Genomic DNA, 15,910 nt, shown 5'->3' with positions numbered 1-15,910 from the left:
AGCAGGTGGGGGCTGTTGGGAGGTGGTAAGTAATTTTAAGCCATTTTAAATTTGTGTGGGGAGAAAGCCTGGCTTTGAACAATCTGATGCTATTTTATGTTTGCTGTGGGGAACTGCCCACAACTGAGAGAGAGTAACGGCCGCAGAGAGTGCTTATTTACTGAGGGGAAGCCCAGCTCCCAGGTGATGTGAATAGTTTTGACGGGTCATTTTTTTTTTTTCTCAGCAGTTTTCACCGAAAAAACCCACAAACCACCCTGACCCTTCAAATTTAATTACAACGCCCCCCAAAACTTGCCTAAAGTCCCTGGTGGTCCAGCGGGGGTCCCGGGAGCAATCTCCCGCTCTCGGCCATCGGCTGCCAGTAAACAAAATGGCGCCGGTGGCCCTTTGCCCTTACCATGTGGGGCTACCGGTGCCATTGGTCGGCCCCTGTCTCATGATAGGAGCAATGGACAGCCGACGCCATCTTAGAAAATGGTGCGGGCCATCCATTGCTCCTTCCATGTGACAGGGGCCGACCAATGGCACCGGTAGCCCCTGTCACATGGTAAGGGCAAAGGGCCACCGGCGCCATTTTGTTTACTGGCAGCCGACGGCCGAGAGCGGGAGATCGCTTCCGGGACCCCCAGGGACTTTAGGCAAGATTTGGGGGAGTCGGGAGGGTGGTTGTTGGTTTTTTTTTTTTTTTTTTTTTTTTTTTTTAATAGATTAATCATACAGGCCAAGTCAGATGCTGTCTTTGAGGCAAGTATTAGTAAGAGAGCCTTGTTCTCCTTCCCCATCAAGGTGAAGCCTTGGTAATTTCCTAACATAATGACTGGTCTAGCAGGATGACAGGTAGGTTGAAATTATACTTACCTGATAACTTTCTTTCCTTGAATCCTGCTAGATCATTCAGGATCCCGACAATGAATGGTGAGAAGGATCAGGAGGACAAAAGGCATCATGAGAGGTGCGCCTGAAAGCACCCTCCTTCTGCTGTCTATATCCTTCCCTTGTCGTACTTTTGTGCTTTGCTTAGAACTGGTCCCACTACCCCTTAATATATGTTTCAAGAGTAGGGTATAAAGGAGATTTCTAGTGGTCACTGTGCTTTGGCAGTAGGCTGCTGGAATTGGCCAGAGCCATGCCTCCTTTATAGCCCTGAGTGAGGTCATGAAAAAGGCATGTTCTCTGTTAATTGAGGAGGAGGAAACTCCCAAATGTAATGACTAGTCTAGCAGGATTCAAGGAAAGAAAATTATCGGGTAAGTATAATTTCACCATAGTGTCTTCTGTCTCTTGACTTTTTAATTTCCTGACTATTAAATGAGAATTAATTGCAGAAATTCTGAAAAGTAGACTTGTTTTTTTTTTAATTCTTTATTTATGAATTTTAACAACAAACTAAAATTCACCAATTTTTGTATCCAATTGTACATTGAATTCTTGAGGAATAAACTAGATACATAAACATTTTACAAATAATAAGGTAAGCTTGATTTCACTAGTTTTCCGATTACCAAACTATATTGGAGGCCTGTTGAGCAAAACCAAATATCATAAATCTAACAAGAAAATCCTATAAAGACAGAAGAGCACAGAATTTAATATATTTTTTTTTTCCAACTTTACTTATTTTAATTGGAAGGTTCCGTGTCCCTACTCTGAGTACTACATTCTTCCAAGAACTTTTCCAAATCTAAGGGATCATAGTATACATATTTTACCCCATCCACCTTCATAATGCATTTGCATGGGAATCTTACAATAATCTGTATTCCAAATGTTCTAGATTGGCTAGAGTGATAAATTTCTTTCTCCTTGATTGCGTGTCCTTGGCTACATCTGGATATACCCATAGTTTCTGACCCAGATAGAGAGAGGATCTATTATGCATAAATGATTTTAATACCTTATCCCTATCCAAAGAAAGGGCAAATTTAACAATTAAGGTACCTCTTTTCTCGATCTGGGCGCTGTATGATGTTTCTAACAATTCTGTAATATTCAAAGTGGATTCTTGTGGGGGTACAGCATTTTGATTTCCTTCACCCAGGAAATATGCACTGATAATAGAGGGTAGATTATCAGAGGAAAAGGACAAAACCTCAATGAAATAGTTTCTAAGCTGCTCTATTGGGGAAATCAACTTACCGTACATTTTGGAAAATTGACAAATCTAAGATTAGAGTAGCGAACTACATTTTCTAAATTTTCAAGTTTTCTAGATAAGATGTTTTCTCCTCTTATTATTGATGTTTGTACCTCTTTTATCTTAGTTATATCTTCTTCCACTTTCTTGAGGGTTGTCCCATTATTTATTACCATCGGGCTTATACTCTGTAGCGTAGACTGCACATCTTTAATATTAACATTTAAAAAAGTAGACTTGTTTATGGTACTTGGACTGTAGCTAGTTTTTCCCCAGCCTAAAAAATGGAATGACCAATTTTCATCTTGACGTGTAGAAGTGTAAGGGTCAGTAAGCAAGTTGTAGCTGGTGCCTATTTAGTTTTACTCCATACATCTTTTAGTTAGGGACATTGACCCTTATTTCTCCATATTCAGGTACACAAAATGGCAACGAAAATACTCTTCTTGGCATAAATAGGAACAAAGATTTGTGTCACTAAGTTAATGAATAGTGTTTGATAGAATATTGTTGATGGGTATATGCTTCTTCCTCATCATTTACTCATTGTTGATAGGTTCAGCGTGGGAAAATGGATACAGAAGACCTCTCTCAAATTCTTAGTGCAAGCAGCCTAGGTCCAAGTTTGAAGAAATTCAGGTAAGAAGACTTCATCTGACGTTAGCTAACATAGGTCAGTTGATGGATCCTAGCATGAATGTCTGCATTTCTATTGCACAGATCCAGTACAACGGAAGTCACTTTGATAGCAACACAGTAGATGACAGAAAAGGTCTCTTGGCTTTTTCCATTCTGACCAGCATTTCCTGTCCAGACTGGCAAGGATACATCTTGCCTATCAGCCATGAGTGATGCCACTTATAGAATGTCACTCCTTTATCCAAGGCAAAAGGCACCACTTCTTCAACTGATTATTCCAGTTGGCTCAATATATATCCAAAACTGTAACAAATATAATATTTTGTAAGTTGCCGCATCAGCAAGCCTGACGACGTGTTCACCCGTGTAGGGTTGAACTGTCCAGTCTGATCCTCATCTGCGGCTCTTACCGGCTATGTAGCCTATAGGAAATGTTCAATATAGACTGAAAGTTTGTTTATAATCCGTCTGGTTATCCAAGACAGGTTTTGTCATTTTCCTGCTTTGTACAACACTGTTCTGGGCAGCTGAACGTACAAAATCCCTTTTAAGTCCACACCCAATACTTCTTCCTTCCCATGGCTAGCCACAAGATCCTATAATAATCCAAAATCTGGCCTTCTATTCCTTGCTGCCTTTCCAGATGGTGCCCTATCATCACTAGCCATTTCACTGACGGGCTTAACAAGAGGGATGGTATGGCCTGCCGGATGGACCCAATTACTTGAGCACCTATGTTTTTGCATGGACTTCTAGTTTTTACTATACATAAATCTAGTCAACATGAAGAACACAGTCTGCTGGTCAGGGCTGTCTACATGAGTTACCTGCATTTCTACTTAGACTGATTTGCCAGACAGAGCCAGCTGCTAATTAGTTCTTCTGCTGTCTCTTCACTTTTTTTTTACTACTAAGAACTCTCTGTGCTTATCCCATGCCTTCTTGAAGTCCATTTAGCCTCCATCACCCATGCCAAGAAGGGTATTCCAGTCATCCACCACTCTTTCCATGGAAAAATATTTCCTAATGTTGTTCCTGAGCCTACTCTCTCAGAGCCTCATATCAAGACCCTTTATTGTAGAACATCCTTTCCACTGAAAAAGATTTGATTCATGTGCACTATTAATACCTTTCAGGATTTGAATGTCTCTGTATTTCCCCATCTTGCCTTTTATAGGGGTCTGCATTAGACATTGTCTCCCAGGAAAAGATCATTGTGGGCAATAGGTTGAAATACTCAGCTCAGTGTGTGATAGCATTCAAAAAAGCAAACAATGTTAGGAATTATTTGGAAAGGAATGGAGAATAATATAGGAGAATATCATAATTCCTCTGCATCTCTCCCTGCTGTAAAGCACCTTGAGTAGTATGTGCTGTTTTGGAAGCCCAATGTCAAAAAGGTAGTGGAAATAAAGAGTACAGAGAAGGGCAACAAGAATTATAAAGGGAAATGGAATTTATTTTTATTTGTTTATACATTTTTATATACCGACATTAGATCAATGATGTCACATCTGTTTACAGATAACGAAAGGAAATAAGCGGGGGGGGGGGGGGGGGGTACTTATTTCTTACAGTGAAACATATCTCTAACAATGCAACGAAATGAAACTTGAAGTTCTAGCGTATATCTAACTAGGCAACAAGATAAAAAATATAGAAATATAAAATAAATAGAAATGATAACGAAACTCTTCTAACGCATCTTAATGGGACTAGAAAGTCTTAAAAAAGAAACGTGGTGAATGTGATCGGCAAGCGACCAGGGACTTGGGGGCAGGGCTAAAAAGGAGCAGTGGTTGGGGGGTTTGATCACTGGGGGAAGGCTAGTGGAAAAGCCAGGTTTTTAGGTGTTTTTTGAAGAGCTGTGTTGAGGGTTCAGATCTTAGTTGTGCTGGAAGGTTGTTGCAGAGTGAGGGTCCAGCTATGGATTGTTATGGTTAGATGTGCTTCTTTTTGGGGGGGGGGATGTGGAGAAGACCAGTGTTAGAGAATCGGAGGGTTCGTTGCGGTGTGTGGTATCGTAGGGGTGTGCTTAACCAGTTCAATTCGTCGTTGTGGAGTGACTTATGGATGAGTGATAGGACTTTGTGTTGTATTCGGAAGATGATGGGTAGCCAGTGGAGGTCCTTGAGGATGGGAGTGATGTGGTCCGATTTCTTTCTGTTTGTGAAGGATCTGGCTGCTGCATTTTGTAGTAGCTGCAGCGGTCTGATTGTGGCTGCAGGAAGACCGAGCAGAAGGGAGTTGCAGTAGTCAAGCTTTGAGAATAGTATGAATAAGGAATAATAAGGAATGGATAATAATAGATAATAAAATAATACATGATAATAGATGATAAGGATAATAATAGATAATAAGGAATGGATCCCTTATGAAGAAAGGCTAAATACTCCTTCAGAGATCCTGTTTCAGAGTGTTGTCAAGGTTTTGCTGTATCACAGGCTCTCCATGCCCTTATTCAGCCTCTTGTGGAGCCTTCCATCAGGGATCCTCATTTCCAGCCTTGCTAACCTCTTTGCTGCTCACCCCACACCCAAGCCCCCCAGCTCGATTTAACCCTGTCTTGCTAGAACATCAGAGCCTCTTCATGGAGTCACCCTTGTCTCTCTGACTTGATTGCTTTTACCTTGCTCTATGCCTTGTGGCCTCTGGGCCTTCTGTTACCTTGTGCTTTGCCTTTCGGCCTATTCAGGCCTCTCCTTGCCTATTGGCCTCCGGGCCTTATGCCTAGCGGCCTCAGTGTTCTCTATTCTGTGTTGTCTTTGTCTTGTCATGCCCTGCACCGTCCAGTTTCTAGTATCCATTCCCTGTCTTGGTATTGCTTTGTCTTGCTCCAGTCTGTATTCAGTCCCATGCCCAGCCTGTGTCTGTATCCAGTCCCAGTCCAACCTGTGTCCTGCCCGACCTGTGTCTGTATCCAGTACCAGTCCCTGCTCAATATCTCACTACCTGCCTGTTTCAGTATCCAATTCTCTTGTCCAGCCTGCCCAGTCTAGTCCAGCCTATCCAACTCCTGCCAAGACCCAGTACTAGCCCAGCTTCTATCCATGATCTTCTGCTACCATAGCTAAGCCTTACTGGTCCCAGAACCCAAGGGCTCAACCTGCAGGGGAGGGGGCTGGCTAGGCAGAAGAATGGCCTTTGTCCAGCCTTGTAGCTCTGCACTATACCTGTGGGGGTGTAGCCTGGCTCCAAACTGGCATCCCATGACAAGTGTGAGTCCTTGGCTGAGATGTGGTTGATGCAGCCTGGCAGGGAAACCCACTAGGCCCACACCAACAATAGGTAGACACGCTCGAACTGGGATGAGGTCTGGGTTTCACCTATACCAGCTCTGTTCCCCACTGGTTGAGCCCTTGGGTTCCAGGAGCCAGCAGGACTTAAGCAAGGGTCCATTAGGGAGCAATCAGGCAGAGTCTGGCACCAGGGCAAGGATGGGGCAGGCAGCAATCAAGCGGTGTCATAGTCCAGGCATAGGTCAGGGCAGGTGGAGAAAAGCGTGGTCAGGATCCAGAGCCAAAAACAGGGAGTCAATCCAGAGCCAAAAACAGGGAGTCAATCAGGACAGTGCAAAGAGACAGGAACCAGAGTAGACATGACAAGTGACCCAGACAGGCAGGGATATGACCAGATGAGCAAGGAGTGTGTTTAGAGACAAGGCTGGAGAAGGGGAGTGGGATGGGAGTCAAAGTAGATGGGCAAGAAGCCTTTTGTCTTGCCTGTGCTCCTGCAAGGATTGGAGTAGCAACGCACACTGCAAGCAGCTAAGCGCAGCAGATGAGCTGCTGTTGAGGCGTTGGTGGAAGGCGTGGGTGGCGTGGCTGCTGTTCCTGCCACAAGGCCTTTATCAGATGCAGAGCAACATGCACATGCACCTAGGGAGGTGCCCAGAAGGCAGGAAGGTGGTGTCTCGATCAGTGCGGCAGCTGAGGGTGAGTAGGTCAGTTGCAAGGCCCGTCTTGCGACGGGCCCATTGTTATAAATCCCATGTTTTTATCCCATGCTTTCTTGAATTCAGATACTGGTTTTGTTTCTACCACCTCCACAGGGAGGCTGTTCCATGCATTCGCTAGTCTCTCTGTAAAGAAATAGTTCCCAAGATTACTCCTGAGTCTACCCCTTTCACTTTCATCACATGACCCCTTGTTCTAGAGCCACCTTTCTCTTGAAAGAGGCTTGCCTCCTGTGCATGTAAACCTTTGAGATATTTAAATGTCTCTATCATATCTCACCTTTTTTCTGGGGTGTACATATTCAGATCTTTAAGTCTATTCCCATATGCTTTAGAATGAAGACCACTGACCATTTTAGTAGCCACCCTCTGGACCGACTCCATCCAGTTTATATTCTTTTGAAGGTGCAGTCTCCAGAATTGTACACAGTATTCCAAGTGAGGTCTCACCAGGGACCTTATAGAGGCAATATCACCTCCCTTTTTCTGCTGACCATTCCTCTCCCTATGCAGCCAAGCTTCTTTCTGGGTTTTGCAGTCGCTTGATCCATCTGTTGGGCTACCTTAAGATCATCAGACACAATTACCCCAAGATCCCACTCTTCCTTTGTGCTTAGAAGAATTTCACCTCTAATGCTATACCTTTCCCTTGGGTTTTTGCAGCCTAATTGCATTACTCTTAATGCTAAAAAAAAATGCAATCTCAGCTGCCAGACATTAGACCATTCCTCGAGCTTTGCTAGATCCCTCCTCATGTTTTCCAACTCTTCCTAGCTATCCACCATGTCACAGATTTTGGAATCATCAGCAAAAGGATAAACCTTTCCTGGCTATCCTTCCACTATGTGGCTCACAAAAACATTGAAAAGAACTGATCCCTGAGGCCCACTGCTAGTAATGCTCACTCCTCAGAGTAAACTCCATTTACCACTACCCTTTGTCGCCTCCCACTCAGCCAGTTTCTAACCCAGTCAGTCACTTTAGGATCTATACCAAGGGTGCACTATTTATTTATAAGTCTTCTGTGCAGAACCATGTCAAAGGTCTTACTGAAATCCAAATAATTGTATTTAGTGATTGCCAGCAGTCACTTTGATTTGTTTAACTTCTGATATGTTGTTGCAACCCCACCACTGTTTGAAGCACCTGGGCAGCTATGCCATTTTCTGTTTTCTGTGCAATAGTTACACTATGTACCCCCTGCTGTTTTGTACTTGGCCCTCCCAACACAGCCAACCTAGTGAAACACGGTTCGTGTTGGGGCACCAGAAATTGTAAATCCAAACAGCGTGAAGATAAACATACATTAAAGATGGTTTTCCACTGCTCTTGAGTGAACAAGTTGATCTTCCTTACAAGAAAGGATCCTTACTTGCATCAGTGCTTCACTTTTACATTTTGGATATCATCCCTGTGTGTACCGGTCGTTCTCTCCACCTCATGTATGCTACTTGCTTTGACCAGAGAGATACCCATGCCAGAAATGATATTCAAAGGAGATGATTCAGCAGAACTGAATCAAATCTCTGTGTATCTGCAGGATGTAATAGGGAAAATTGACAACTAAAGAATAGCAAATCACCTGAACCAGATGGCATACATTCCAGCATGCTGAAAAAGTGAAAAATGAAATTGCACATCTACTATTAGTAATTTGTAAACTATGGTACCTGAAGACTGGAGGGTTGCCAACTTAATACCAATTTATAAAAAGGGATCCAGGAGTGATCCAGAAAACCAGACCAATGAGTATGATGTCTGTCCCAGGCAAAATGGTTGAAACTTTCATAAATCACAAAATTGCTGAATATATAGTTCTGCATAGTTTAATGGGATAAAGCCAACATGAAATTAGCCAAGGGAAGTCTTGCTCGCCAATCTACTATATTTTATTTTGCGGGTGGAAACAAACGTGGATAAAGGTGAGCCAGTTGATTATGGTGTATTTGGATTTCCAGAAAGCATTTGACAAAGTCCCTTATGAGAGACTACTTAGGAAATTAAAAAGTCATGGGATAGAGGGCAGTGTCCTTTTGTGGATTGCCAACTGGTTAAAGATAGAAAACAGAGTAGGGCTAAATGGTAAATTTTCCCAATGGAGAAAGGTTAATAGTTCAGTGCCCCAGGGATCTGTCTGGGACCACTGCTTTTTAATATTTATTTATTTATTTTATTTAAAGTTTTTTTATATACCGCCACTCATCAGATATAATCGTAAGCATTCTGGAAATGGGAAAAACAAGTGAGATGATCAAATCTGCTAATGGCACAAAATTATTTAAAGTTGTTAAATCACAAGAGGATTGTGAGAAATTGCAAGAGGACCTTGCAAAACTGGGAGTCTGGGCATGCAAATGAAATTTGATGTGGACAAGGCTTGAGTTTTTCTGCTGCCTAGCCAGCCCCTTTCTCTGCAGGTTGAGCCCTGGTAGGGCTTGGCTTCTTCAGCAGAGCCTCATGGTAAGTCAGACTGGAGAGGCTAAAAAAGGCAAGGCAGGCATAGGCAGGAACTGAGGTTAGGGGCAGGCTGGAAGCTGAGGACTGGATGCTGGAGTAGGGCTGGACAGACACAGGCTGGAAATGGATGCAGGCTCTGACTAGGGACTAGATACAGTGTACAAGGTGAACTGGGGAACAGATAAAGAACTGGACAGGGTGGTGCAAGAGAGAACAAGGACTGACTAGACAGAACAGGCAACAATAAACAGGGAAGCCCACCAGGACAGAAGGCTGGCTATGAGAACCTAGCAAGCCCTGATGACATAATGTAAGGCAGAACAAAGCAAGACAGCCTGGGAGGCCACAAGGTGAAGCAGGTCAAGAGAAGCCACTGGGAAAGACAGAAAGCCTGTGTAGCCACAAGACAAGAGAGGAAGGAGAGAATAAGGTGGCCAGGTCAGGGAGCCAGGGTAACTCGAAGAGGCAACTAGGTAATGACAAGGCAGGCTTAAATGTAACTGAGGCTTGAGTGTGGTGTAACCAGTGAGTAGGTCCTGGTGGAGAGAAAACTGTGCAGCATGCTGAACCTTGGCATGGAGTGCCAGTGTAACAGCTTGGAGAAGAGCCGGCTGAGGGGGATATGATAGAGGTATTTAAAATCATGAGAGGTCTAGAACGGGTAGATGTGAATCGGTTATTTACTCTTTCGGATAGTAGAAAGACTAGGGGGCACTCCATGAAGTTAGCATGTGGCACATTTAAAACTAATCGGAGAAAGTTCTTTTTTACTCAATGCACAATTAAACTCTGGAATTTGTTGCCAGAGGATGTGGTTAGTGCAGTTAGTGTAGCTGTGTTTTAGAAAGGATTGGATAAGTTCTTGGAGGAGAAGTCCATTACCTGCTGTTAACTTGACTTAGAAAATAGCCACTACTATTACTAGCAACGGTAACATGGAATAGACTTAGTTTTTGGGTACTTGCCAGGTTCTTATGGCCTGGATTGGCCACTGTTGGAAACAGGATGCTGGGCTTGATGGACCCTTGGTCTGACCCAGTATGGCATATCTTATGTTCTAATTCTGTTTTATTCTCCATTCCTTTCCTAATAATTCATAGTATTCTATTTGTTTTCTTGGCTCCTGGCACACACACAGCAGAGGATTTCAACTTATCATCCACGATAACACCTAGTCCTTTTCCTGAGTGGCGATTCCCTGTGTGGAACCTTACAATGTATAGCTTTAATTTGGGTTACTGTTCCCTACGTGCATCACTTTGCACTTGTCCACATTAAATGTCATCTGCCATTTAGATGCCCAGTCTCCCAAGCTCCTCTTGTCATTTAACAACTTTGAATAATTTTGTATCAGCAAATCTGGTCACCTTACTCTTCGTTCCCCATCTCTAGGACACTTTTTAATATGTTAAAAAGCAGTGGTCCCAGTACAGATTCCTGAGGCACTCAGTTATTCACCTTTCTCCACTGTTTTCTTTTAACCAGTTCTCAATCCACAATAGAATATTGCCTTCTATTCCATAATTTGTTAATTTCCTCTCATTTCTCATGAGGTCCTTCGTCAAACACTTCCACGTGCTTATTCACACCTTCAAAAAAAAAACCAAAACGTAGTAGTAAAAACATAGAATTTTGAGGCAAGACTTCCTTTGGCTGGGAGTATGGGCAGAGCCCATCGGTATATTCTGTGTGTGATCACACACAGAATATACCGATGGGCTCTGCCCATACTCCCAGGGGCCAGTTCTCAGGAAAGAGGAAGATAGCGAGCAAACATACATACTCTGAGTCAGCACACCAGGATCCAGGAATTGATGTAAGTTTGTGAGCACTTGCTAAGCAAAAAGATTACACAAAAGACAAGAGCAAGCACTAAAGTTGATTGCAAGCAAATAATAACAATAATAACTACTAGGAAATTGTTGAAAGATACATATAAAGATAGCAAATATTACATTCCTAATAAAAGTTGAAATGGGCCCAAGAAATCCATCTGTGGTCTCTGCTCCGGAAGTCTGACGAGTAACAATCATGAAGAGATCCTTCTGCTCCGCTAATTTTTATAGGATTTCTCGAACACTGCTTGAAGCGGGAGTGAGTCCATTTCCCCCCCCCCCCCCTCCCCCTTGTTTTTCTTATCACAGTTCAGCATATCTGCTTCTAAAACTTTGGTACTATTTGGTGTTTGTGCCTGTGCCCTACTACTCCCAGTTTCTTGTCTGATCTTGACTAATGGTTCTCACGGGATCAGCGCATAAGCATTTTTGAGTGTAAATATCTGCATACCCCTTAGCAATAATAACCATAGTTCCCAGAGACATCTAGAGAGGACTCTAATCATAACAGCATTTTCAGGGGGTGTCATAAATCTTCCCTCTCTGCAACTTTTCTTTTACCTGACAGTTCTTTTACCAACTGAGGTTGGTTAAGTGTGGCCAACAATTAGACAAACCCCCATGATAGCTAAAAACAAAGATTTCTGATTCTATTTGAGTTCACAGACTTCTCTGCATGAAGATATGCATGGTATGGGTCATTTTACTAAACCAAGAAAGCTATCTCCTGTATGTTACTGTGTCCAGGGAATGACCCCCCTCTCAAATCCTCTGCATCCAGCACATCTCATGACTTGTACAAATTGAAGATTAGGTCAAGATTTGTGCAAGGGGCCTTTGTCTACTCAGACATGTGATTCTGTCCCAGCTCTCCTTGACAGAGCTGCATTAATTACACTCTCAACACTGTCTCCTGGAGCAGAAAAGCAGGTTTGATACTGCTAAAACCCAGAACATGACTAAAATAGGAGGACACAGCCTTGTTTATATTCTTCTAAGAGCCAGACTGTGTGGAGCAAAAATGTCTTTCCTTCTAAGTTTTTAGATTTTTCAGCTTTTCTGGTAAGAATGTGGAGTGGAGGAGTAGCCTAGGGGTTAGAGCAGTGGGCTGTGAGCCAGGGTTTAAATCCCACTGCTGTTCCTTGTAGCCTTGTCTCCCCCTCTTTTGCCTCAGCTGCAAACTTAGATTATGAGCTCTCTGGGGATAGGGAAATACCTATCCTGAAAAGTGGACTATAAATAAATACCTAAAAAGCTAAGAATAACATTTTTTTTTGTTTGACCAGAAAACTGGATTAGTCTGCAATACTGGATAAGGTCCTTTTTTTAAATTTTTGTCAGTCCTTCCTCTACCCTCTCTCTTTCAATACTTTGCTACTTATCATACTCCCTTCTTCGATATTTCAGTATTTGATGTTTCATCAGAATAAGCTAGTGATGTTAAGTTTCTCGATGTATAAAGGACTGCTTCATAGAGCGGTGGACCTGGTACCGGTGAGAATGGGAGCTACTTTAAATCTAGGCCTCAGTGGAGCACAGGGACCTGCTGCAAGGGGTAATGGTAGAGGACTCAAAGGTAATAGTGATCATAATGCAATCAAATTCAACGTAATCACTGCAGGGAGAATAATAAAACGACTGTGATAGCATTTAACTTGGAAAAGACAGACTTTGCTAAAATTTATTTATTTTTTTTTATTTATTTAAAAGAATTTGTAGCCCATACATGATAAAGTTCATGGTGAGGTACAGTAAAACATTCATTTAAAAAATGTAGTTGAAAGAAAACAAATGAACAACAAAAAATACCTTAAAAAGACTGAAGTGAGCGTTTACAATAAATTAAACTGCCATTATATAAAATCCAAAATAATTATATCAAAACACCATGGTATATTAAAAGAAGGAAATTTGAGATGCAGTTCTGAGAGTAAAAGTTTTCATGAGGCATGGAGATTGTTTAAATATATTTTCTTGAAAGCCCAGACAAAATGTATTCCTCAAGTTTAAAAAAACAAAGTTTAAAAAACATAAATAACAAGTAAAGTAGTAAATGATGGCAGATAAAGACAACGATCAATTTAGTTTTCCCAATTGAGGTTCATCCACTTTGGCTAGATACAAATTTGAACTCCATATGCAGCTTTACACCAGCCCCACTTTATCCCCAGTACTAGTTCTTTAGGGTTGTAACTTCCACTTTATAGAGGTTACCCCATTGCTTTCTTGGATGAAATCTTCTTATTGTTGTTTAGGGTTGTAACTGCCACTGCATGCATGACTTCTTGGAAGCACAGAAAACATGGCATGCTGGGTCAGATCAATGGTCCATCAAGCCCAGTATCCTGTCTCGGATTGTGACCAATACAGATCTCTTGGAAATACCCAGCAAATCCCCTTTATCATTTTAGTTTCCCTTTCTGTACCTTTTCTAGATTTCTCATATCTTTTTGAGATGGATGACCAGAATTGCACACAGTAATCAAGGTGCTGTCTAATTATGGATCTGTACAGAGGCATTATTATATTCTCAGTTTTGCTTTCTTTTCCTTTTCAAATAAATCATTACTAAAAAAATTTTTTCTTTGGAGGAGGGGGGGGGATGGGGACTGCTGCTGCTGCACACTGAGCAAGGTCCTTGTGCTGAGTGGTATCTCTTAAGATGGAGCCCAACATTTTTTATATTTAGGTTATTATTATTTTTTATAAGTTAGGATTATTATTTATCCCTATATGAATCACTTTGCACTTATCCACATTAAATCTAATCTGGCATTTAGATATCCAGTTCCCTGGTCTCACAAGATCTTCCTGCAGTTCCTCCTGATCAACTCATATTTTAATCTGCTTTGAATATTTTTTGTCTCCTTGCTTAATTTCTCTCTCCTTGATGAATTGGTGAGATGTGGGGTTTACATCTTCTTAGAGTTTACATCTGATGTTTATGAGTTTTGGGAGGGAAGTATAGAACAGAGTTAGGCAACTCTAGTCTTGGAATGCCACACTGAGTTGTGCGCACAGTGGCGCGCACCTCCCCGTAAGCGCACAGACCGGCCTGCATGCATATCTTCGCAGCCTGCACGCACACCCTCGGCGCACCCAGAGCGCATATCTAAGCCTCCCGGCGCGCGCATATAAACAGACAGACCGGGTTTGGACGCCCCTACACGCACAAACCATGGCACCACCGGCCAAGAAAGCCAAAGCACAAGCCCTCTGCCCAGCCTGCTACATAAGAGCTGCGCAGCATGAAGAGGCTACTGCCCTGTGCATACAGGGCTGGATTTTAAAAAGGTTACACGCATAACCCTTTTAAAAGGCACCTGTGCGTGCCGAGCCTATTTTGCATAGGCTCTGCGTCACGCGCAAGTCCTGGGGCTTGCAAAAAGGGGCGGTCGGGGGCGTGGCCAGGGGGCGTGGCGCCGGCTTCGGGGCGTGGGGGGCGGTCTGGGGGTGTGGCCGAGTGCCCCGACACAGCAGCCTGTGTCGGGGCCTGCTGCGCCAGAAGACAGCCGGCGCGCACAGAGTTACGCCTGCCTCGGGCAGGTGTAACTCTGCCAACAAAGGTAGGGGGGGGGGTTTAGATAGGGCCGGGGGGGGGGTGGGTTAGGGAGGGGAAGGTGCGGGGGGTGGAAGGAAAGTTCACTCCGAGGCCGCTCCGATTTCAGAGCGGCCTCAGAGGGAACAGGCAGCGCGTGCAGGGCTCAGTACGCGCAAGTTGCACAAATGTGCACCCCCTTGTGCGCGCCGACCCCGGATTTTATAAGATACGCACGGCTACGCGCGTATCTTATAAAATCCAGCGTACTTTTGTTCGCACGCGCTGTTTTTTAAAATGTACCCCACAGTGCGAGACAGCTCTGGGAGAACCAGGGCAAGGTCCTCCCCAGCCAGTACAGGAATCTGGATCCACTGATAGTACCCCGGACCTCTCTATTCCTAGCTCGGCCCTTCAGACAGGGCCCTCGGGGAATGCCACTGGGTTCAATATAGACCCAGGAACCTTTTCCTGGGTGGAATTTTTTAAAGGTCTACAAACCTTCGTCCAGGCGCCACTGATGCCACAGCCTCCACTAGAGGACCCTAACCTCCCAGGCCCTTCTCGGCCTCCCAGAGACGTGCCTCCTCTGGACTAAAGCCTAACCTTAGGTGACACGAACACATCGGAGGAAGACCAAGACTCCCTGGAGGAAGGGGAAATCCCTTCAGGAACGGAACCATACCGAACCATGATGCGTTTCTTCTCCAAAGACGAACTACCAGACCTCGTGTCTGGGAGTCTGAGGGAGCTGGCCATCAAGCGCCTCAGTGGAACCAAAGATGAACCCTCTTCTGGTCGGGCTCCGTCAGGCCTCACGCCATTTCTCATTGCTGCAAGCCGTACAACAGCTGATCGACCTGGAATGGAATGGCCCGGAGGCCAGTTTCAAGGTAGGACGGGCCCTAGAAGTCCTATACCCACTGGAACCCTCAGCCAAAGACCTCCTGGGGTTCCCCAAAGTTGACGCCATGGTCTGCGCAGTCACAAAGCGCATCACCATTCCAGTCAAAGGAGGAAAGGCACTCAAGGACACCCAAGACAGACGTCAGGAGTACATCCTTAAACAGTTATTTGAGGCAGCAGCTATGACACTGCAGATCACTGCCTGTTATGCCGTGGTGACACGCGCATGCTTGTCACAGGCCAGGAACACAACCATGCCCATCGAAACATTAGAACCAGCAATATCCTTCCTCACGGATGCGACCTCCAATCTGGTGCGCACTTCGGCCAGGGGAATCTCATCCATTGTGGCAGCCAGAAGGCAACTCTGGCTCCGAAGCTGGTCAGCCGACGCGACTTCCAAGACGAAACTCACGAGAATGCCATTTAAAGGAACCCTCCTC

General features: G+C 43.9%; 1 protein-coding gene across 5 annotated transcripts in view; it reads left to right on the top strand.

Moving 5' to 3' along the window:
- Positions 1–15,910, top strand: part of INPP5K (inositol polyphosphate-5-phosphatase K) — a 129,860-nt gene that overhangs the window by 18,578 nt on the left and 95,372 nt on the right. For 4 of the 5 annotated variants that reach the window (XM_029612976.1, XM_029612978.1, XM_029612974.1 and 1 more), the window contains one exon: positions 2,694–2,776. The exons of the other annotated variant lie outside the window; for it this stretch is intronic. In XM_029612976.1, coding sequence (XP_029468836.1) covers positions 2,694–2,776 — 83 coding nt within the window. The remainder of the gene's footprint in view (positions 1–2,693; positions 2,777–15,910) is intronic. 5 annotated transcript variants of the gene reach the window in all.

The sequence above is a fragment of the Rhinatrema bivittatum genome, chromosome 8 (genome assembly GCF_901001135.1).
Source record: "Rhinatrema bivittatum chromosome 8, aRhiBiv1.1, whole genome shotgun sequence".
NCBI lineage: Eukaryota > Metazoa > Chordata > Amphibia > Gymnophiona > Rhinatrematidae > Rhinatrema > Rhinatrema bivittatum.
The sequence above is the reverse complement of the archived record's forward strand: the minus strand, read 5'-3'. Positions and strand labels throughout refer to the sequence as shown.